Consider the following 21,178-nt stretch of genomic DNA (forward strand, 5'->3'; position numbering starts at 1 on the left):
CACCCACGTGGCCACCCCGCGTGAGGTGGCCCTTGCTAGCTCTGCTCCTCCTCTCCTGCCCCCTCCCCCAGCCACCTTCTGTTCCTGGAACTGGCCAAGCCCCTGTCTCTTCTGAGTTCCTGCACATGCGGTTCCTGCTGCCCATGCTTTGCTGGCCGGCTCCTCAGTCCCCTCAGGACTTACTGACACCTCCAGAGACGCCTTTGCTGACCACCACCATGGTGGCCGCCCTCCCTCCACTGTATCACGCCGTGTGCTTCCTTCCAGTCATCTGCCCTGCTCACGTGTCTGAGTGTGCATCTCTGCAACTGGCAGAGACCTCCATGGACCTCTCCAACAGGACAGCCCACCCAGCAGTACCTAGGACAGGGCCCGGCCCAGAGCAGGTGCTCAATGAAGTCTGCTGCCTGAAAGAATAATTCACAAAAAACAATAGGGGTCTAATGAAACCCTGATCCCGTCAGGACTACTGGCATCTGTGACATTACACTGAAGGCCAGGCCGGCAACACACCAAAGACACAAACGCTCTGGGCTCCAGCAGCAACACTGTCGGAGCAAAGCCATCAGCACCCCCTCCACGTGAACTGAGGACACAAACTCCCAGACCAAGTTCTCTGCTCACTCACACAAGCACTCACGGAGGGCGTGCTCCAGAGACAGAGATGCACAAGTCTCGGACCGTGGCCCTAAAAACTCAGCCCGGAGGGTCTCCTGACACATAAATCCATCATCGACATAATACAATATCGACAAATTAAACAATGGTGGGGTGAGATAACAAGGTGCCCAGGGAATGAGGAAGAACGCTCCAAGGAAGCCAGAGTTCAGGCACTGAGGCTCACGGCAGGACATGGGGCAGGAGGCGCGTTCACCAACAGCCCGGGTGTGGTCTGACCTGGCCAGCTGCTGCTGGTCACTGAGTCGGAACCTCTAGCAATGAGGAACCACGGAAGGGTTTTTTAAGCAGAGAGGTAACTTACTGAATCTGTTTCAGAAAGAACTTAAGGCTCTTTAATGACAGAGGGAGGGACCCTAAGCCATCTGATTTCCTCAGCTACTAAGAACAAACAAATTGGATATGTCAAGAACTCACCGTGTGGCAAACTTCTGCTTTTATCTCTTTCAAAGCTCGTTCAGAAAACACACAACCACAGCACCGGAGGAAGCAAAACCTGGAGGAACAGTCCAACATGGAGAATGACAAATAAGAACTTAAAAAAACTTGCCCACATTGTCAATTAACATTTGTTGGGTTTACACAAAGGCCAAGGACCACAAACACAAGAAAAAGGTTACATTTTATTACATTAAAAAAAAAAAGTGTGGGGGCCAGCATTGTGGTGCAGCCAGTTAAAGCCTCTGCCTGTGACCCAGGCGACCCATCTGAGCGTCAGTTCGAGCCCTGGCCGCCTCACTTCTGGTCCAGCTCCCTGCTAATGCGCCTGGGAGAGCAGCAGAAGACGGCCCCAGTGCTTGGGCCCCTGCACCCACATGGGAGACCCGGAAGAAGCTCTGGGCTCCTAACTTTGGCCTGGCCCAGCCCTGGCCATTGTGGCCATTTTTGGGGGTGAACCAGTAGATGAAAGATCTCTGTGTGTCTCCTCTCTCTGTAGCTCTGCCTTTCAAAAAAAAAAAAAGTGTCCAAAATTTACAAAGTACTTATCAAATAAATACAAAACCACAAATATAAAAAGTCAAAAGGCAGAACAGACACTTGGGGAAAATAATGAGATTAAATGGTTAATTTAACCAATATTCAAAGCCCCCCCCCTCCACCATCCCCCTTTTTAAAAGGTTTTATCTATATCTTTGAAAGGACAGATAGAATCTTCCATCCACTGGTTCACTCCCCAAATGGCTGCAATAGCTGAAGCTAGGCCAGGCCAAAGCCAGGAGCCAGGAGCTTCCTCCTGGTCTCTCACTTGGGTGCAGGGGCCCAAGCACTTGGGCCATCTTCTACTGCTCTCCCAGGTGCATTAGAAGGGAGCTGGATCCAAAGTAGAGCTGCTGGGACTCAAACCAGCGCCCATATACAGAAGGCTGTTTGGAAAGAATACATGTGTGTTCATGTTTGTCTACAGAGGCATGGGGAAGTCTGGATACAGGTGGGACAAAGAGAAGTGGAATTAGTCACAAACAGCTAACGATGCTACCTTTGGAGCTAGGATCCGGGGAGAGGGGAATAAAGCATTGCTACGGTTTACTCTATGGATTCCTCTGAAAGTGACACAGTGGGATGTTCTCTAATTTCCCAGGGATTAGAGCAGACACAGAGTGCCTCAATAAAAATCCAATCAGAATATTATAGTAAATTTATTAGATGTTGTTTACGACAAGGAAAAAAATCCTATCTTATGAATGTTTAGTAAGTACTAGGAAATTACTTTTCTGTAGCCAAAGTCTCAATGTTTTTATTATACTAGCAATTTATTAGTATTTTTCTGTATACTTAAATCTTTATTACAAAAACTTTACTAAATATGCAAACTAATCCAAAAATCCATTTCCTGGTGCAGAGGCACTATTAATCACAGGAGGACAAAGCCAAAATAGGCAGAGCTCAATTAGGCGGGAAGAGAAAAACGAGAAGAACCAGCAAACGAAAGGAAAAACCCAGGGGAACTTACAGTCAGGACACAGGCTCAAAGTAACTCCTGTTCACGACCCCACAGCTGAGCCTGGTCCTACTGAGTTCCCCTTTCAGGGTGAGCCACGGTTTTCTTGAGAAGTGGGAAACCAGACACAAAAGGTCACATATTGTGTGATTTTGTGCACAGGAAATATCTGGAAGAGGCAGAGCCATTGAGACGGACAGCAGATTGGTAGTTGCCAGGTTTTCTATTTACGTATTTACTTTTAGTGATAAAAATGTGTTGGAAGAAGACAGAGGTGATACTGCATGACAGGGTGAATGCGCTGAATGCAAGGGACGTCCATTTAAAATGGTCAGTTTTGGGCTGCGTGACTTTCCCTTCAGCACATGGATGTAAATAAATAACATATAAAAAGCAGGACAAGATTACGTACGAGTCTAGTTCCTCAGTGAATTCCCTGCTTGACCCAAATGGTGAAGCTTAAGAGAAAGTCCTAAATGATTTAAATTCAGATATTTGAAGAAGAGTATAAACTTTGAAAGCAACAGGTCTTTGGGGCTCATGTCTTACTTCTCCCCCAGTATACAACGCAGCTGGCAATTAGTCTCTCCGGTGCAGTCTGCCACACACCACACGCAGCCTGGCATGAGAGAAGGTGCCCACACACATCTGTTAAATGAATGCATTCAAATGTGCCAGGGCGTGCGTGATTAGGCAAGTTCACAGCCCGCGAGTCTTTACTTACTGGAGCTGCTCTTCCCCCGCCCCTCCCTGAATGAAACTAATAAAGAAATGCTGCCTTCAGTACGCTGTGTGTTAAACAGAGGATCCCAGAAGACTGCCTGCTACTAAAGACACTTCTGAATGGTGGGAGACAGCTTATGAAAAGGCCCCAAATCTCATCAACATGTGTATTTTTAAAAGAAAACACCGTCACTCGTATTTGCTAAATAAATCTCTACTGTAAGGTTTCCCATGCGTTAGTCAGGATTTCTCAGCTGCAAGTTCACGGCAAGTCATCCTATCTGCTGGGACTTCAGCCGCCTGACAACCACGTCCTGTAACACCGTGTGCAGGGCACAAGCTCCCCCACTCTAAGGAATGGGACATGCTCGATGGCAGCATCTGCCCCCTAGGAAAAGATGAACAAATAACTAAGCTCAGATCTCACACATTTCACTTGGGAACTTTCCAGAAACCTGAGTTTTTCCCGTTCTCAAGTACAGTGGGTCTGCAAGTCCCAGGACACTAGCTGACAGGAAGAACCTCCGGCTGCCGCAGAGAAATCTGTGGGACTACTAAGCTCCCGCAGAGGTCTCCGCGGGCCTGTGTCATTCACCAGCCCCCACGTCACCCACACCGTGTCCACGCCTGACCTGTGCCGCCCATTCATCTCCAGGCCCACCACCGGGCAGATGAAACGTGCTCGCTGGAGGTCGTCATGCTTGTCACCTTTTGTGCTTTCTTTATCCCCCTCCCAGGCTGGATTATCAGAAAGCTTCAGTTCTGTCACATTCTGTAAAAAACCATTCATGTTTTTAAGAATTCATTTGGCAAAGAAATCATCTTCCCCCCCTAATGACTGATTAAATCAAAGGAGGGTCAGCTCTTCTAGTACCTTCCCAACCAAGCCTCTTTGGGCTACTTTCCCTTGGCCATCAGGAGACATGGACATAAAAGTAAATCACTAATTATATAGAAAACAAAATTTTTATACCATTCTTCATTTATTTATTTATTTATTTGAGATAGAGTGTTCCCAATCTCTGGTTCACTCCCCAAACACCCACAATGGCCAAGGCGAGGCTGGGCTGGAGTTGGGAGCCAGAAAGTCAATCCAAGGGGTCGGCACTATGGCATAGCAGGTAAAGCCACCACCTGCAGTGCCGGCATCCCATAAGGGCGCCGGTTTGAGTCCCAGCTGCTCTACTTCCGATCCAGCTCTCTGCTATGGTCTGGGAAAGCAGTAGAAGATGGCCCACATCCTTGGGCCCCTGCACCTGCATGAAGACCCGAAAGAAGCTCCTGGCTCCTGGCTTCAGATTGGCTCAGTTCCGGCCGTTGTGGCCAACTGGGGAGTGAATCAGCGGATGGAAGACCTCTCTCTCCCTCCCTCTCTTCTCTCTGTGTAACTCTGACCTTCAAATAAATAAATAAATCTTTAAAAAAAAAAAAAAAAAAGAAATTAGCTTCGCAGTGTTTGCGTTAGCAGCTCTGCTCTAGCATTCAAGGCATTTCTTCATATTTAACCAGGTAATTTTGAGTTCACCCTTTGAGAGCTGAGTGCCTTAAAAGGAAAGCCACCCTTCACATATGCCACCTGCTTCCTGGCGACAACACACTTTTCATCACGCTCTCTGCCAGCAGTGTTGGTGGACTGCTCACTGTCAGTAATGATGACTTCATGTATCTGCACTATTTGATTTGAATCCTTTTTCCTTATTATTTCAACTTTTTGGAGTTTTTTTTTTTTTTAACATTAAAGGTTCAATCATATATTGTATGTGTGTTTAAGAACAGAATTGTAGGACCTAATTTCAATAATAACAATTTTTGAGGTTATTTCAAGCAACTATGGGTTTTTCAGGATGAATTTCTTCCAAGAAAAGAGATAACTACAATTTCTATAGCACTACCACTGGCAACACTTCAGAGTTATTAATTTTCCTGAAATGAACACATCCTATAATCAGTTGAATAAATCAAACAAAAAATTAATATATTAAAGAGGGAAAAAGGAAAAACCTGAATTCTCAGATCAGAAGCCAAGGGAACTGGTCCTGGTTTAAGCATCTTAACAACCTGCCATGTGACCCCATGGGAATTACTGACAGGGAGATGAGGGGTTTGACTAGGCTAACTGATGCTTGTCAGAATCACTAACTTTCCTCACTCATTAGATTTGAAAAATTTTGTTTCCTAAACAAACTTTATTAAGAAAACCCATTTTTACACTTTTAAAAAGAATTTTCAGAGCAGATGTTTAGTCTAGCATTTAAGACTCCCGTCTCCCACACTGGAGGGCCTGGATTAACTTGTGGCTCCAGCTCCTAACTCTAGCTTCCTGCCAATGCAAACCTGGAAGGCAGGTAACTAGGTTCTCACTACCCACATGAGAGACCTGGATCGAGTCATTAGCTCCCAGTTTGGCCCTGGTCCAACCCCAGCTGTTGTGGGCATTTTGGAAGTGGAACAGCAAATGAGTGCTTGCTCTCTCTGCCTGTCTTAGGAATTTAAAAAATAAAAAAGCAAACAAACAGGAAGACAACTTCAGCTGCCAGTCAGAACCTCTACAGTAGGAGGTAACCACTATGATTTAGCAGTAATCTACCTACACAAAATTCTCTCATCTTATGAAAGTGTCTTCCAATCCAAAATCGTAGCAAGTCTTCATCACGAGATAACGCCTCCTAACCCTCACAGAGCACATCCCAGATTTTCAAAGCGTGTGCACACACAAGATAGCACAACAGATTCACAATGCAGCAAGCACAGGTGTGGGAACTCCTGACCTCCTCCCAAGGTCACAGCTGGACGAGGTGGCCGGGTGGGACCAGAAGCCCAAATTTCTGCGTTTGGTCTGTGACATGCGTGAGTTCTGTAAAAGTAACCTCAACCGCTGACCCCCGGACACTCTGGAATCACCTGTCTCACCTTAATGCTCTTGATGTGAGACGCTGCCTTTCCAACAGCCTTTTCAGCAGACTTGTCCAGCAGAAATTCAATGACAGCATCTTTGTTATAAAGTCTGCAACAACAGGACTCGTTCAGTTAGGGCAGCAGCATCAACTCTGAACCAACAAGCACAACAGGCGGAATCAATTGGACATAATCCCAAAGTCCTGCACATCTGATACACCTTCTTTCACTAACAAGACACAGACACTGTAGACCAAGGCCAGCACACTGGAGCACGAGGGTCGAATGCCATGCAAAGAGAGATTCTGAAAATCCCAAATTCAATTTAAAAGTATGATTTCTTCTTTCTTGAAAAATAAAAATCAGAAGACCTGGAATCACGAGGCCCACGCTGTTTAACAGAAGGAACTGGCTGGAACTGAGTAGCAGCTGGTTCTCCCCACCTCTCCTGCTATACCTCATGTGGGTCCCGCATGCATTTATGGTTATAATTTAACTCCTATTGGCCTCTGAGTTTTCATATCACAGATTTTTAAATAAACCAAATGGATTAGGAGGGTGCAGGATTACGTTCAGAACCAGGGAATGATAACCTGTGCTTCACAAAATTTGTTTGGAAGAATTCCTATGTGGTGAGACAAGAGATGCACTCAGACATTCAAGTAATTAAAATCATTAAATAAACTCATCTTGATTAAGTAAAGGGACCATACCTGCCCAGTTCACAGGCAACTATCGGTCGTCTTAATATTTCTTGGCTTAGAGTACAATAGTTCCACTGGGCCACTAATTCAGCATCTTTGTCAACCTAGAAAAGATGACAAAAAATCCTCTTAATTAGTTTTCCCTCTGAAAGATACATGGTCCAGCATTACACATAAAAATTTATCAACAATACCATACTGTGATGATTTTTGTTTTTTAAATGAAAAAAAAAATGGCATATGAAGAGGGGATTTTAAAAGTCACAATAATTAACACTACGTGAAATAATGCCTGTCTAAATGTGTCAAATACAAAGAACTGTCACTGAACTGTTTATGCAGGCTACACAAATATTAACGTTTGCACTTTAACACTAAACTGTGCTGGCCACACAGGGAAAAAAAAGCGACCAAGCACATGCATTTCTAACCACGGGACAAGCTCCAACATTATAGCATAATTTAAAGGCCAAGAATTGAGAAGACAGGTGATTTTTTTTCAAAGTTCAGCACAAATACTATATAAATCTTTATAAAATGACCAATTTAACAGGAATAAATGCTTTTAGCTTATTCACTAAGGGACATATCAAATCGTGTCTCCTGTTCTGCTTTAACTGTCTCCGCCAAAACACACTGACATTTAATCCCACTAAAGCAGAAGACCAAGAGCTGCTCTGTCCTTTCAGAACACGGGTTCTCTCAGGATGGCTCTGTCCTCGAAGCCTGTCCGTCTCCTGCGGGAACTCCCTCTTGCTGTGGCCCACAGCGCCGCCCTGGTCCTCTGCACAGAGTCCCTGCCAGATGTGCTCAGCCTCAGACTGCTCAGCCTTCAGAGCTGTAAGAGACGCTTCTTTCCCTTATAAACGACCTGGCTTTCAAGTATTCTATTGTAGCAACAGGACACAGCCTAAGGCACCCACACAATGAACATCCAGACGGAAGACCCTCCCCAGCTCCCAGACCACTCAACATTTTTACCTTTATATTTCATGCCCCACTCTTAAATGCCAAATATGACTGCTGTAACGGGATGGCACGACTGGCAAATAAACAAGGAGAAAAAAGGGGGGGATCCCCTGGAATTGAATTTTTTTTAAAGATTTCTTTATTTATTTGAAGGTCAGAGTTACAGAGAGGAGAAGCAGAGAGAGAGAGAGAGAGAGAGAGAGATAGAGAGAGAGAGAGACAGAGAGGTCTTCCATCCGATGGTTCACTCCCCAGATGGACGGAACGTCCAGAGTTGTGCCAATCCGAAGCCAGGAGCTTCTTCCAGGTCTCCCACATGGGTGCAGGGGCCCAAGGACTTGGGCCACCTTCCACTGCTTTCCCAGGCCATAGCAGAGAGCTGGATTGGAAGTGGAGCAGCCCGGATCCAAACCGGCACCCATATGGGATGCCAGCCCTGCAGGCAGTGGCTTTACCTGCTATGCCACAGCGCCGGCCCCTGGAATTGAATTTTTACAGCAACAACTGCTTAAGCGCACCGTGCTGAGTACTTCTGCGACTTAACCCTGGGTCAGTATTTCTCCCTTTGTGGATGCGGATACTGAGGCACCTGCCCAAGGCCAGGACGCAAAACAGGAGCCGGAATAAGAACCCGGAGAGGTGGGCCCTACCCACCATGCTCTTAACCATTTCCCTCTGTTACCTAAAAAATGAAATACGGCAACCACTATTCTATCTCTTTCTCAGATCCAAGAGGTGCAAGTCTGGCAACTAATACAGGTTCTCCCAGGAGTCACTGCAGAAGGCCAGAGACCTGCCACCAGGGGGAAAGATCCACATTTTTAAAAAAGGATACAGACTTGGCCGGCGCCGCGGCTCACTAGGCTAATCCTCCGCCTTGTGGCGCCAGCACACCGGGTTCTAGTCCCGGTCGGGGCACCGGATTCTGTCCCGGTTGCCCCTCTTCCAGGCCAGCTCTCTGCTGTGGCCCGGGAGTGCAGTGGAGGATGGCTCAAGTCCTTGGGCCCTGCACCCCATGGGAGACCAGGAGAAGTACCTGGCTCCTGCCATCGGATCAGCGTGGTGCACCGGCCGCAGCGCGCCGGCCACGGCGGCCATTGGAGGGTGAACCAATGGCAAAGGAAGACCTTTCTCTCTGTCTCACTCTCTCTCACTGTCCACTCTGCCTGTCAAAAAAAAAAAAAAAAAAAAAAAAAAGAAAAGAAAAGAAAAAGATACAGACTAAAAAAGCCACACTCGGCTAGCCTGGGATCCAGCTTCCGGATCCCCTACCTCCTGCAACCACGGCCCTTCCCTGACCCAAAAAAACACGTGGGCAAAAAGTCACAAACGACTCCTCATCCGGGGGCTTCAAAATTGATTCCCCACCCAAAAACAACCCTGAAAAATGCCCCCTCCTCCAGCCCACGTCTTTCCGGAGCAAGGGGTGCAGCAACCCTCCTTCTCTGCCCTTCCGACACCTGCCTCCTGCCAAGCATCTGGGCAAAGAGCTGATGACGTAGCGATCTTAGTGCAGAACGCTGCAGGCCGATGGACCGCTAGGAGCGGATGAGAGGCACGGCCTGCGGAGCTGGGGGCGGGGCGGGAGGAACGGTCGGAAAAACGGGCCTGCTCTCAGCAGGCGCAAGGAAATGATACCACTCGCTCCATTCCCAGTGATAATCAGGGATTATACATCCATTTGTTCAAATTACTGTGCCAGGAGCCGTGCCACACGGGGCTCCCATCTTGTAGGGGACCGTATACGGCCGTTCTGAAAGCTACATGAGATACCCCATTGTTAAGCGAGCTGTCCAGGGAACAGCCCTAGAAAGCACTCAACAAATGTCCATTATCAATATTATCGCGAATTCCGAGTCCCCTAAGTGGGATCAAAGAGCGCAGCCGCGTCTGGAAACACTGCGGGCTCCCCGTCCCAGCTCCGCTCGCTCCCTGCGGCCGTCTGCACTCCCGCCCTCCCAGACCCCCACGCGGCGCGCGCAGCTGACCTTCTCAACCTTCTTCGGCCCCTTCACTAGTTCATGCCTCTTGGGGATTGTTCCTCCGTCGCAACCCATGGCGAACCAGGAGTCACCGTCACCAGCAGAACCCCCAAAGCAGCCACTTCCGGAGTCTCTGGCGACAGCCGCAGCACTTCCGGCGCGCCCGGTGACGCGCGGCACGCCAGTCGCGACGCAGTGAGGCGGTGGGCGGGGCCAACGCGAAGCCGCGGTTACTATGGCGAGCGTCGCCGGGAGCCGGGCGTGTCCCTGCGCGTGCGCTGTCGGGAGGCGGAGGCTGGGCAGGTGCCTCGCTTCCTCTTTGACGCGGGTCCCTCGCGTCTGACGCTGGGTGGGAGCTCTCGCCCGTGCTCCGGGTGGGGACGGCGCACGGGTCTCTACCCGCCCCAGCCTGCGTGGACGGAAAAGGAGCGGCCCTGTAGCTGCGAGGGGGATGCGGACGGGCGGAATCTCGTTTCCGTGAGCCCCTGTGACCCGAGCGCCCGGGGCGCCGCAGCGGCGGCCGGGGTCGTGGGCCCCCGCCTCACTGAGGCCTGCGGTGTGTGTTTGAGCCGTATACGAAACCCGACTCAGGCTTGCCCGGTGCCTGTGTGCACCTGAACACTGCACCAGAGTGAACTTGGCTTTCAGTTCTATTTGTTGTTCCAAGCGAGCGTTGCTGCGGTGCCCGGCTGTGTATTTCCTGAAGCTGGCGTTTAAAAAAACGTTAAGAAGCAGATACAGTTACAGATGGTAGCTTTTAAAATTACTTTTTATTTATTTTCATTTTATTTGAAAGGCAGCGCAACAGAGAGAGAGACTCTTTCATCCTCTGGTTCATTCCCCAAATGCCTGCAACAGCCAGGGCTGGGCCGGGCTGAAGCCAGAGCTGGAGCTGCATCTCGTCTCTCTTGTGGGCGTCAGGGACCCGGACCGTGAGCCGTCACCCGTTGCCTCCCAAGGCGGGCATTGGCAGGAAGCTGGGTGGGAAGCCGTAGGTGGGACTCAAGCCAGTCAGACTCCGAGGTGAGGTGCAGGCCTCCAGAGTGGCCACATAACCGCTGTGCCACACACGCCCCTTAGTTGTAGGGTTTTGTTTGTTTTTAAGATTTATTTACATATTTGGAAGGCAGAGTTACAGAGAGGGAGAGACAGACCTTTCATTGCTGAGTTGTTGCAAAAGTCAGGGCAGGGCCAGGCTGAAGCCAGGAGCCTGGGACTCCATCCAGGTCTCCCACCTGGAGGCCAGGACTCAAGCCCTCGGCCATCTCCCACGGCCGTCCCAGGTTCATGAGCTGAATTGGAAGTGCTGATATGGGAGGCTGGTGTCGCAGGCGGCAGCTTACCCAGCTGCGCCACCACTCCGGTCCCAGTTCTAAATGGTGCACTGCTCTCTGCACACCCTTCCCAAGGCTCGGGCCGCGTCACCCCGGGGCCACAGCACGAAAGATTCCTTGCAAAACCTTTGGTTGCTGTTAAGCGCTCGCTCACCTCTGTCGCTCCCCCTCTTCATGGAGGAGCAACACAGGACCCTGCGCTGTTCTTTCGTCTGCTCGGCCCTCCCCGGGTTTGCTGCTGGTTCTTCCCGGGTTGGCTACTATCCCTTCCACCTCCGTGGAAGGGCAGTTCCCCCTGGCCACATTCCCCACTTCCGCAGGGGAGCGGCACACCGCCGGCCGGCTCTCTCGGGGGCTGCACGGGTTCCCTTAGATGTTCCCCATAGATGTTCCTGGTGCATGCCGTCTCTCTCCTCCTTTATAGTCCTCCTCCGCCAATCCCAACTCGGCTGCCCACACGCCGAGTACGCTGCTCTCCAATCAGGAGCAAGTCCTACAGTTAATTGGTTGAACTGGAGGCAGCTGTGCGGAAGCTGTTTACTTCTCTCCCAGCGCCATATTGTGGGAGAGCAGATGCATAGAATAAGTCTTAATTCCAGTAACTCAGTCCAGTCCGGATTGCTCCCCACAGATCCCCCTTTCTTTTTATTTTTTGGCGTTGATACGCGCCTGTCTTCGGTGTCCCGCGGCACACACTCTGCTCTACTTGCTAGAGTTGCCACAGGCTCTTACAAGTCCTATCAGGCAAACCGAATCCGGGTCCTCTCTTCGCCATGTTGTGAGGAGGTTTTTGGGCGCTGATAGGTGCCTGTGTTCGGTGCCCTGCAGCGCATGCTTTGCTCTGCCTGCAGGGGCTTACAAGCTCTATCAGGCAAACCGAATCCAAGCCTTCTCATTGCCTTATTGTGGGGGAGACTTATTAGTGTTGGTTCGTGCCTATCTTCGGTGACCTGCAGCTCATACGCTGGTCGAGCTGCTTGCTGGCGCTTACCGCCTTAAATCAGGCAGACCGAATCCAAGCTTAATATTGTTGTATTGTGGGGAAGCCTTACTGATGTTAATTCGTGCCTGTCTTCGGTGACCTGCGGCGCATAAGCTGCTAGCCGCCGCAGGTGCTCATCGTGCTCATCGCCTCACTTAATCAGGCAGACCGAATCCAAGCTCTCACATTGCAGTGTTGTAGGGAGGCCTTTTTATTTCTCTATTTCTCTATCTCCGGGCATTCCTATTTCTCCCATTTTACTTCTATCTTCCAGCATTCCTATTTTTCTCACTTTACTTCTAAACTTCTGTTTCTCTTATCCCTGCGGCTTTCCGGCACCTCGCCCCGCCGGCGGGTTCCCGGCTCTGCGCCGCTTCAGCCCGCGCGCCTCTCTCATCTGCGCAGCTTCCCGGCTTTGCGCGGCTCGGCTTCGCGCGCTCCGCGGTCTCCACGCTTAACCCTTTCGCGTCTGAACCACGGCCTACGCCAGCCCCGTTCCCTATCTATTCACGCCCCGTGCTCTCTCTGCACGCGGCGGCTTCCGCGAGTAACACAGCGTAGCTTGCGTCTCCGCCACTAGGATTCAATCTAAGTTCCCCGGGCTAGCCTGGCGAATTCAACCCAGCTCACGTCTCCGCCCCACGATCTGGCTTCCCGTCCTTTGCTCCCCGGGCTAATCAGACGGATCCCAACCTGGCTTGCGTCTCAGCTTCTGGTTTCAACTTTTCGCCCCCTATTCCCGGGCTAACTTGAGAACCCCAAAGTGGCTTTCGTGTCCGCCTTGGCCTGCCCCCCGCGGCTTCAATTTCCCTAACATTTTTCTCTACCCGGTATGTTTCCCCAAGCTTTCCTCCAACGATATTCCTCCCTCATTTCTCCTGGCCTCTCCCCACAGTCCGCGTCCGAGTCTGTTTGTTCTAGCTTTCACTTTCGCTTTCGACCTTAAAGATTTCTCCCAGCTTCCCCCCGTAGTCCGTATCCGAGTCTATGCCTAGGCTTTCAATAGCTTCCTCCGGCACCTCTTTCGTCCGGCTTTTCCCTAGGCTGTTTGCTAGTCTCTCTCTCCGATATTTTCCCAGTTCTTCCCGTTTCTTCCCTCCTAAGTTTGCTATCCGTTCTAGGTTTCCTATCCGAGCTAGGTTTCCTATCCGAGTCAGGTTTCCTATCCGTCCTGGGTTTCCTATCCGAGTCACGGCACCATTATGTCGCTCCCCCTCTTCATGGAGGAGCAACACAGGACCCTGCGCTGTTCTTTCGTCTGCTCGGCCCTCCCCGGGTTTGCTGCTGGTTCTTCCCGGGTTGGCTACTATCCCTTCCACCTCCGTGGAAGGGCAGTTCCCCCTGGCCACATTCCCCACTTCCGCAGGGGAGCGGCACACCGCCGGCCGGCTCTCTCGGGGGCTGCACGGGTTCCCTTAGATGTTCCCCATAGATGTTCCTGGTGCATGCCGTCTCTCTCCTCCTTTATAGTCCTCCTCCGCCAATCCCAACTCGGCTGCCCACACGCCAAGTACGCTGCTCTCCAATCAGGAGCAAGTCCTACAGTTAATTGGTTGAACTGGAGGCAGCTGTGCGGAAGCTGTTTCCTTCTCTCCCAGCGCCATATTGTGGGAGAGCAGATGCATAGAATAAGTCTTAATTCCAGTAACTCAGTCCAGTCCGGATTGCTCCCCACACACCTCCATTGTTCCTCCAATCCTTGTAAGTATCGGGGGACCCCTGCCTGCTGCCAGCAGAGTGTTCTGACTGGGTGTTGACCTAAGTGAACTATGTTGATTTAACTGAAACAGCCCTCTCTTTGGAACAGGTGCCCAGAAAATACGTGGATGTGAAGACTTCAGGGTCTGTAGCTCAGAGTGTCTGTTACTGTCGCCAGCAGGAGTTAAATATGGGAGTCAATAGCAACTAAAACAAAATAAACCCTTTAATCAGTTGTCTTCTCGCTGGTTTATTTTTTAAATGTTTATTTATTTATTTTCATCCACTTAAAAGACAGAGACAGAGATGGAGCTTCTTCCCAGTGGTTCACACTCCAGGTGCCCACAACGGCCAGGGTTGGGCAAGGCCAAAGCCAGGAGCCAGGAGCTCCACTGGGTCTCCCACGCGGGTGCCAAGGGACCCAGGCACTTGAGCCGTCATCTGCTGCCTCCCAGGATGCATTGGCAGGCAATGAGAAGCAGAGGAGCCGAGCCAGGACTCCAGCTGGTGCTCCAGTGGGGGACGCAGGTGTTCCGAGTGGCAGCTTGACCTGCTGCACCATGGCGCTGGCCCTTTAGGGAGATGTTCTAATGCCAGGCCCAAGAATTCTTATTTTCTTAAGGACAGGGACTTTGTATTTTCCCCTGTTGTGTCCTCAGTGCCTAGAAGAGTCTGGCATACTCAATGTAGATTTACTCAGCGAACCAACAGAAAGCATGAGACGCACTCAGAGACGGGTGACAAGCCCAGGTTTTGCCGTCCCTAAAACTGAGCCTGCATAGCTCTGGGAGGCTGGCCACTCCATCCAAACCCTTGCACCAGGGACTTGACCGAAACCTCGCGTGGCTCCCAGCAGCACAAGCCTGGGTCCCCAGGACGGCCGCAGACTCCCCGGGAGAGGCCTGCCAGGGTGCTCCGCGGTGAGGTGCCAGTTGTGCCCCAGTTACAGCTGGGACAGCTGGATTTCTCTCTTCCGCCTTGGTTTCCTCTTTGAGAAGTTTGGTTTCTAGGCTGTATTGTGCTTCTGACAGCTAGAACTTCCCTGTGGTTTTTCATCTTCACCAACAGCAACTGTGTGTGTTGAGAGCTGGCTGCCGGCCCTCCCTGACTCAGCCGCCCCGGGGAGCAGGTGTCATTATTGCCAGCTTCCAGGACCCTCACTGAAGGAAGCCATGGAGGACAGTCCCTTTCAGCGATCCCTGGGGACAACTTTATCCCCACTGAGCTGTGGGTTTGAGACAAAGGGGGAAAATGAAACTATGAAATAGGAAAACCATCATCCTCTAGGAAAACCGCTATTTCTTGGGGCCTGTGTAGGTCTGCAGCAAGTTAAGTCACCACCTGTGACAACAGCATCCAATAAAAGTGCTGGTTCGAGTCTAGGCAGCTCCACTTCCGACCCAGCTCCCTAGTAATGCATTAGGGAAAGCAGTGGAAGATGGCCCAAGTCCTTGGGCCCCTGCCACCCACATGGGAGACCTGGACAGAGTTCCAGGTTCCTGGCTTCATGTTGGCCCAGCCCTGGCCATTTGGGGAGTGAACTCGTGAATGAAGGACCCCTCCCTCTTTCTGTAACTCTGCCTTTCAAGTAAATAAATAAATCTTTAAAAAAAAAAACCTCTGGTATTTCTTAACCTTTCTGGAGTCGCTGGATCTAAGAATTCAATGCAAACTTTAGACAGATGCCCTAGAAAAATATCTTTCAGCACGTAGGGAATGTTGCATAAGTAATACGTGTTTGTATTCCATCACAGCCCCGAGGCCCAGATGAAGAATCAGTCCTTTAAACGCTATTACCATAGTTCCCAGGTAACTTTTCTATTGTCCAGGGCTTGATTTCCTGATAGTTCTGTGCAAACATCCTTAGAATTCTGTCTGGAAAAAGCCAACAAACTGAAAATTCATCTGAAGAGGTGGCATAATTAGAGAATTTAAAAAATTATTTTAAAGATTTATTTTATTTATTTGAAAGACAGAGTTACAGAGAGAGGTAGAGACAGAGAGAGAGGTCTTCCATCCACTGGTTCACTCTCCAGATGGCCACAATGGCTGGAGCTAAGCTGATATGAAGCCAGGAGCCAGGAGCTTCTTCCAGGTCTCCCACGTGGGTGCTGGAGCCCAAGGACTTGGGCCATCTTCCACTGCTTTCCCAGGTCATAGCAGAGAGCTGGATCAGAAGAGGAGCAGCCAGGACTAGAACTGGTGCCCATATGGGATGCCGGTGCTTCAGGCCAGGGCGTTAACCCGCCTAGCCACAGCGCCAGTCCCTAGAGAATCTTATAAGCATCATTTAAGATCTATTTGGGAGAGAGTTAAAAAAAAAAGTCTAAAATTGGAAAATGGAGGTGACAACAGAGACAATGCAAGACAAAAAATTACTTTTAACTTGCAGTGTTAGGGAAATATTCAAAACGTCCTAGAAATGCATGCGGCCTTACATGAATTGGCCCTCGTCACCCCATGCAGCTCACGTGGGCTCCTTCTCTTGCCTGTGGCAGGCTCCAGCCCCCTCCTCTCCCACCAGTGCCCAGCCCCTCATCCAGGCAGTCATCACTCTGCTGCGGGGCCCCTGCTGTGAACGGTCTCCCCTCAGCTCTCCATCGAAGAGGGCACCCCTCCATCACACTACCCTGTCCCGACCTTCCTGCATTGCATTTGCTACCCTGATACCTGTTATACGTTTAACTTTTGATAGTTTGTTCCTTTTGATAGTTTGTTCCCTGTGGAGTTTTGTATCAACTTTTACTTCTGAAGAAGTACCACATGGGGTGGGCATGGTGAGACAGCAGGTTAAACTGCCACGTGGGATGCCTGGGCTGCGGATCGGAGTGCCTAGGCATGCGTGCTGCTTCTGCCTCTGTTCCTGATCCAGCTCCCTGCACACTCACCTGGGAGGTAGCTGGTGATGGCTCCAGCACTGAGTGCTGTTACCCACTTGGGAGAGGCTCAGATGGAGTTCAGGGCTCTTGGCTTCAACCTACCCAGCCCTGGGTCATTTGGGGAATGAACCAGTAGATAAGATCTCTCTCTCTCTCTCTTTCAAATAAGTACAGTCAAGAATTATTGCATCAGAATGTTGTTCGTCCTGATTACTAAGGGTGCGGAGTCCCTTACATTTTGGATCCAGGAGATAGAGCTCTGCCCTCGCTGGCCCTGGTGCCCATCCCGCGCCGCGATGGCAGCGCCCAGCTGCAGTGCCTCTGTTTGGGTCCCGGCAGCAGTGTCTCTAGTGGCCAGCAGAGACTGGGCCGGGGGAGAGGAGGTGCCCCGTAAACACCTGTGCACTGAGGCGTGAGGGAACAGCTTCCACGCACCTCAGCGTGCGACACACACACGCAACATTAGGGGACCTGGAGTGCACACGTGGCAAAGATGGAATTTTCAGAAAGGTGCTTTGTAAGAGAAATGTTGACAGCAAACCAGCCAAAGCAGAGGCATGGCCCCTGGCACTCGTCACACTGGGAGATCTCCGAAGTGAGTCCTCACCCCTTCCATCCTCTTCATGAAGTTTAACTTAATTGAGGTCAAACTGTTACCACCACCCTCATCACCACAACACCCACCATTTCCCCTTCCTTCCTTGGGAGGAAACGGTACAGGATTCTGGGCATTCAACAAAAATACTTAGAAAAAAAAATTTGACAAAAAAAAAAAAACATTTTAAAAGTGTTTAATTATATTAAATTTTTAAAAATTAAATTCTATTAATTTTTCAGAAGTTCTCCTATTAAATTAATCAGTGGAAAGTCACTCACAGAACCCCTCTTTTTCAAAAAAAAAAAAAAGGAAGGAAACACATTTAGCTAAGAGCAGCATTTTTCTTTCTTTTGTACCCACTAATTTTGTACATTGTTGACAAAGATCCTTTGAGCTATTTTCGGAATAAAAAAAAGGAAAAGGATTTGTGTCTGCTGCCTCCTAGAGAGATCACTTGGGAGGGGATGGTTGTGTGGACTGAGTGGGCTCCAGTCGTCAGGCAGCAATCACTCAGCAGACGCAGACCACCACCACTGCTGCCACGGCACAGCAGAAGTGTGGCCATCCTTTAACACATGCTGCTTTTCTGCTGGTGGAAAGATAAGTTGCAATAGGCTTTTTTTTTTTTTTTTTTTTGACAGACATAGTGGACAGTGAGAGAGAGAGACAGAGAGAAAGGTCTTCCTTTGCCGTTGGTTCACCCTCCAATGGCCGCCGCGGCTGGCGCTGATCCGATGGCAGGAGCCAGGTGCTTCTCCTGGTCTCCCATGCGGGTGCAAGGCCCAAGCACCTGGGCCATCCTCCACTGCACCCCCGGGCCACAGCAGAGAGCTGGCCTGGAAGAGGGGCAACCGGGACAGAATCCAGCGCCCCGACCGGGACTAGAACCCGGTGTGCCGGCGCCGCAAGGCAGAGGATTACCCTGGTGAGCCATGGCACCGGCCAGCAATAGGCTTTTATTGGATGCTTCCTAGCGATAATCCCTCCTTCTTCCAGCAGCATTGCTGGCTTTTCCAGGGGGACCCTGTTGGAGACAGTTCTCCATGGGGGTCTTGCATCCCCACACACACGGGAGCAGAACACCAACGACATTTCACTCTGGTCCGTCTTTTCAAGGGTGTGTGTAGCCAGCAGCCTTGAAGATGGAGACAATGCCTCCCCCAGGCAGATAGATCAGTGTGTGTGTGTGTGTGTGTGTGTGTGTGTGAGAGAGAGAGAGAGAGTGAGAGACAGAGAGACTCTGTCGTTCTTTCAAATAAATAAACAAATCTTAAGGGGGTGGGGAAAAAGCCCTGCTCGGCAAGGCTGCCGTTGGCGTGCAGGAACTTGGACTTGGGGAGGGTTCCCGACACCCCCAGAACTGCTAAGACGGGTTCATTGTGTGGAAACTGGATGAGCAGTGTGGTTCATGCTGACACCCACGTTCCTCCTGGGACTTGGGGTATCGGGCATGTGCCCTGCAGAGGCAGAGTGGACGGGAGCTGCACTCGGGCCACTGCAGATGACTTAGAGCCTGGAGACACTGTCTGCAGGCTGCAACGGAGGTTATCAGATGAGCTCCGAGACCTGGACCGTGATGATGTAACCATAGCAACACGAGCCAAACACGCCACTGCAGCGAGAGGAAGAGGAGGTGCTGACTTGAGAGGAGCTTTGTGCCACTTCCATATCTGTGCCTGGCCGTGGGCATCCTGTCCACACCGCACCTTCCTGTTTGCACCACCATAGGTGATGGGCTTGGTTTTCAGCACTGATCTGCTGCACCTTCCCGTAGGCTTCAGGGAGAAGCATTTGAATCATGAAAGTTGACCCCGGAAGCTTGACTTTGGTACCAGAACTCCAGCAACGTAAACCGAAGTCCCTTCCAATGAGGTTCAACTTCACGGGTTTATTTAAATAATATTATAAAGTGGTGACAGATTTGGGGCTGTTGAAATATAAATTTTTTTCTAATTGAGCAGTAGAATTTATCAACACAGATCTGTAATGGACAAAATAGCAGGGAACCCAACAGAACATATTATGTTGCAAATGTGATCTGTATCTTTTTTTTTAAAGATTTATATATTTATTTGAAAGAGTTACAAACACACACACACGGAGAAAGTCTTCCATCTGCTGGTTCACTCCCCAAATGGCTGCAATGGCCAGGAGCTAGGAGCTTCTTTCCGCTCTCCCATGCAGGTGCAGGGGCCCAAGCACGTGGGCCATCCTCCACTACTTTCCCAGGCCATAGCAGGGAGCTGGATCAGAAGTGGAGCAGCCGGGACTCGAATTGGCACCCATGTGGGATGCCAGCACTGCAGGCTGTGGTTTTACCTGCTACGCCACAGCACTAGCCCCAATCCATATCTTTAACTAGGTTAAAAACTTATGGCCAAAATAATTATTTTTTAATGCAAGACATAGATACATAATTTGTACCAATTTCACATAATTCAGTGTACAATGAAAAACTTATTACAATTTTTAAAAGACTTACTTATGATCTGAAAGGCGGAGTTACAGAGACAGAGAGATCTTACATCTGCTGTTCCACTCCCTAGGTGGCTGCAACGGCCGGGGCTGGGCCAGGCCGAAGCCAGGAGCCTTATCAGGGTCTCCCACATGAGTGCAGGGGCCCAAGCACTTGGGCCATCCTCTGCTGCTTTCCCAGGTGCATTAGCAGAGAGCTGGGTCAGAAGTGGAGCAGCCGGGATAAAAATCAGAGCCCACAGGGAATGCCAGCACCACAGACAAGAGGCTGTACCATTTTGTTAATGGATGCAGCATGAATTGAGAACAAACTCCCTTACTCACCTCCTACTTTTTCTCCCTTGCACACAATGCTTTACGTTTGTGTTTCTCCCTCATTTTGTCTCCCTCATGAGATTGTAAGTCCCATGAGGGCAGGGCCTCTGGTTCACAGCTGTGTCTCCAGTGCCTAGAACTTGGTGTATTGTAGGTGCTCAATAAATACATGTTGAAGGAATGAATTTAAAATGCACACACACACACACACACACACGTGCACACATGTGCACTTAACCAGTATACGAAACAATTTCCATGGCCTCACTTGGAACATTGACCCCGTGTACCCAACGCGATACAGTCGGTTCACAAGGTCCTTACTTAAACCTGACTCTTTCCTGATCCGCCGCGGGGTGAGTCAGTGTCCCGGGGTTGCTCAGCCTCTCGGTAACGCTGGCGCTCAGCGCGTCTCTGTGCCCTGGCTGGACGGTCCACAGGACGGGGTGGCCCAGAGTGGGTGTGCGGCTGGAGCCGAGGCTCCGAGGAAGGAGGCGGCGGGGAGGTCTCACTCCAGCGTCCCTCTGAACTGCCGCGTGTGCTGCTCCAGCCTCTCGGCCTCGGCCCGCAGGCGGCCCAGGGCTGCGGGGCTCGGGTACTGGAGCACGGCGTCCTTGGTGGCCAGGGCCAGGGCCTTGAGCAGCCCGCAGAGGCGGCAGCTGCTGCGCAGCACCCGGTCGCGCAGGTCCTTCTCCTGGGTCTCCCTGCACAGCGCGTCCACCAGCTTCTGCCCCGCCATGACGATGAGCTTGCTCTGCGTGATGAAGGTCTCGGGCGGGGGGCTGTGGCGGAGGCTACTGTGAAACACACCCAGGGCCTTGAAGAGCGCCCCGAAATACAGCCGGCAGTGTTCAGAGAGGTGGAGCTTCTTGCTGGGGTCCCGCTCGCTCGGAGGCTGGGGAGAAAGAGAGCCAGGACCCTAGAGAGGTGGGAAGAGAGAAGACAGAGACCGGTCAGCCGGCTGCGCTGGCCTGGGTTTGCCAGGCCTCCGAAGGAAAAGCACTGTG

At 50.6% G+C, this 21,178-nt stretch overlaps 2 protein-coding genes across 6 annotated transcripts in view; both read right to left on the bottom strand.

The window, feature by feature from the left end:
• RTF2 (replication termination factor 2) overlaps positions 1-10,025 on the bottom strand; it is a 32,960-nt gene extending 22,935 nt beyond the window's left edge. For both annotated transcript variants that reach the window (XM_008274142.5, XM_002720873.6), the window contains exons 1-5: positions 9,897-10,025; positions 6,949-7,043; positions 6,251-6,344; positions 3,973-4,112; positions 1,096-1,174 (exon numbers count right to left, since the gene is read on the bottom strand). In XM_008274142.5, the coding sequence (XP_008272364.2) occupies positions 1,096-1,174; positions 3,973-4,112; positions 6,251-6,344; positions 6,949-7,043; positions 9,897-9,965 (477 nt within the window). In that variant the 5' untranslated portion in view covers positions 9,966-10,025. The remainder of the gene's footprint in view (positions 1-1,095; positions 1,175-3,972; positions 4,113-6,250; positions 6,345-6,948; positions 7,044-9,896) is intronic.
• A 4,128-nt stretch (positions 10,026-14,153) lies between these two features.
• Positions 14,154-21,178, bottom strand: part of CASS4 (Cas scaffold protein family member 4) — a 47,215-nt gene continuing 40,190 nt past the window's right edge. For all 4 annotated transcript variants that reach the window (XM_089306975.1, XM_089306974.1, XM_089306976.1 and 1 more), the window contains one exon: positions 14,154-21,090. In XM_089306975.1, the coding sequence (XP_089163101.1) occupies positions 20,680-21,090 (411 nt within the window). In that variant the 3' untranslated portion in view covers positions 14,154-20,679. The remainder of the gene's footprint in view (positions 21,091-21,178) is intronic.

The sequence above is a fragment of the Oryctolagus cuniculus genome, chromosome 11 (genome assembly GCF_051225735.1).
Source record: "Oryctolagus cuniculus isolate XC-2025 breed Fujian yellow rabbit chromosome 11, ASM5122573v1, whole genome shotgun sequence".
NCBI classification, from domain to species: domain Eukaryota; kingdom Metazoa; phylum Chordata; class Mammalia; order Lagomorpha; family Leporidae; genus Oryctolagus; species Oryctolagus cuniculus.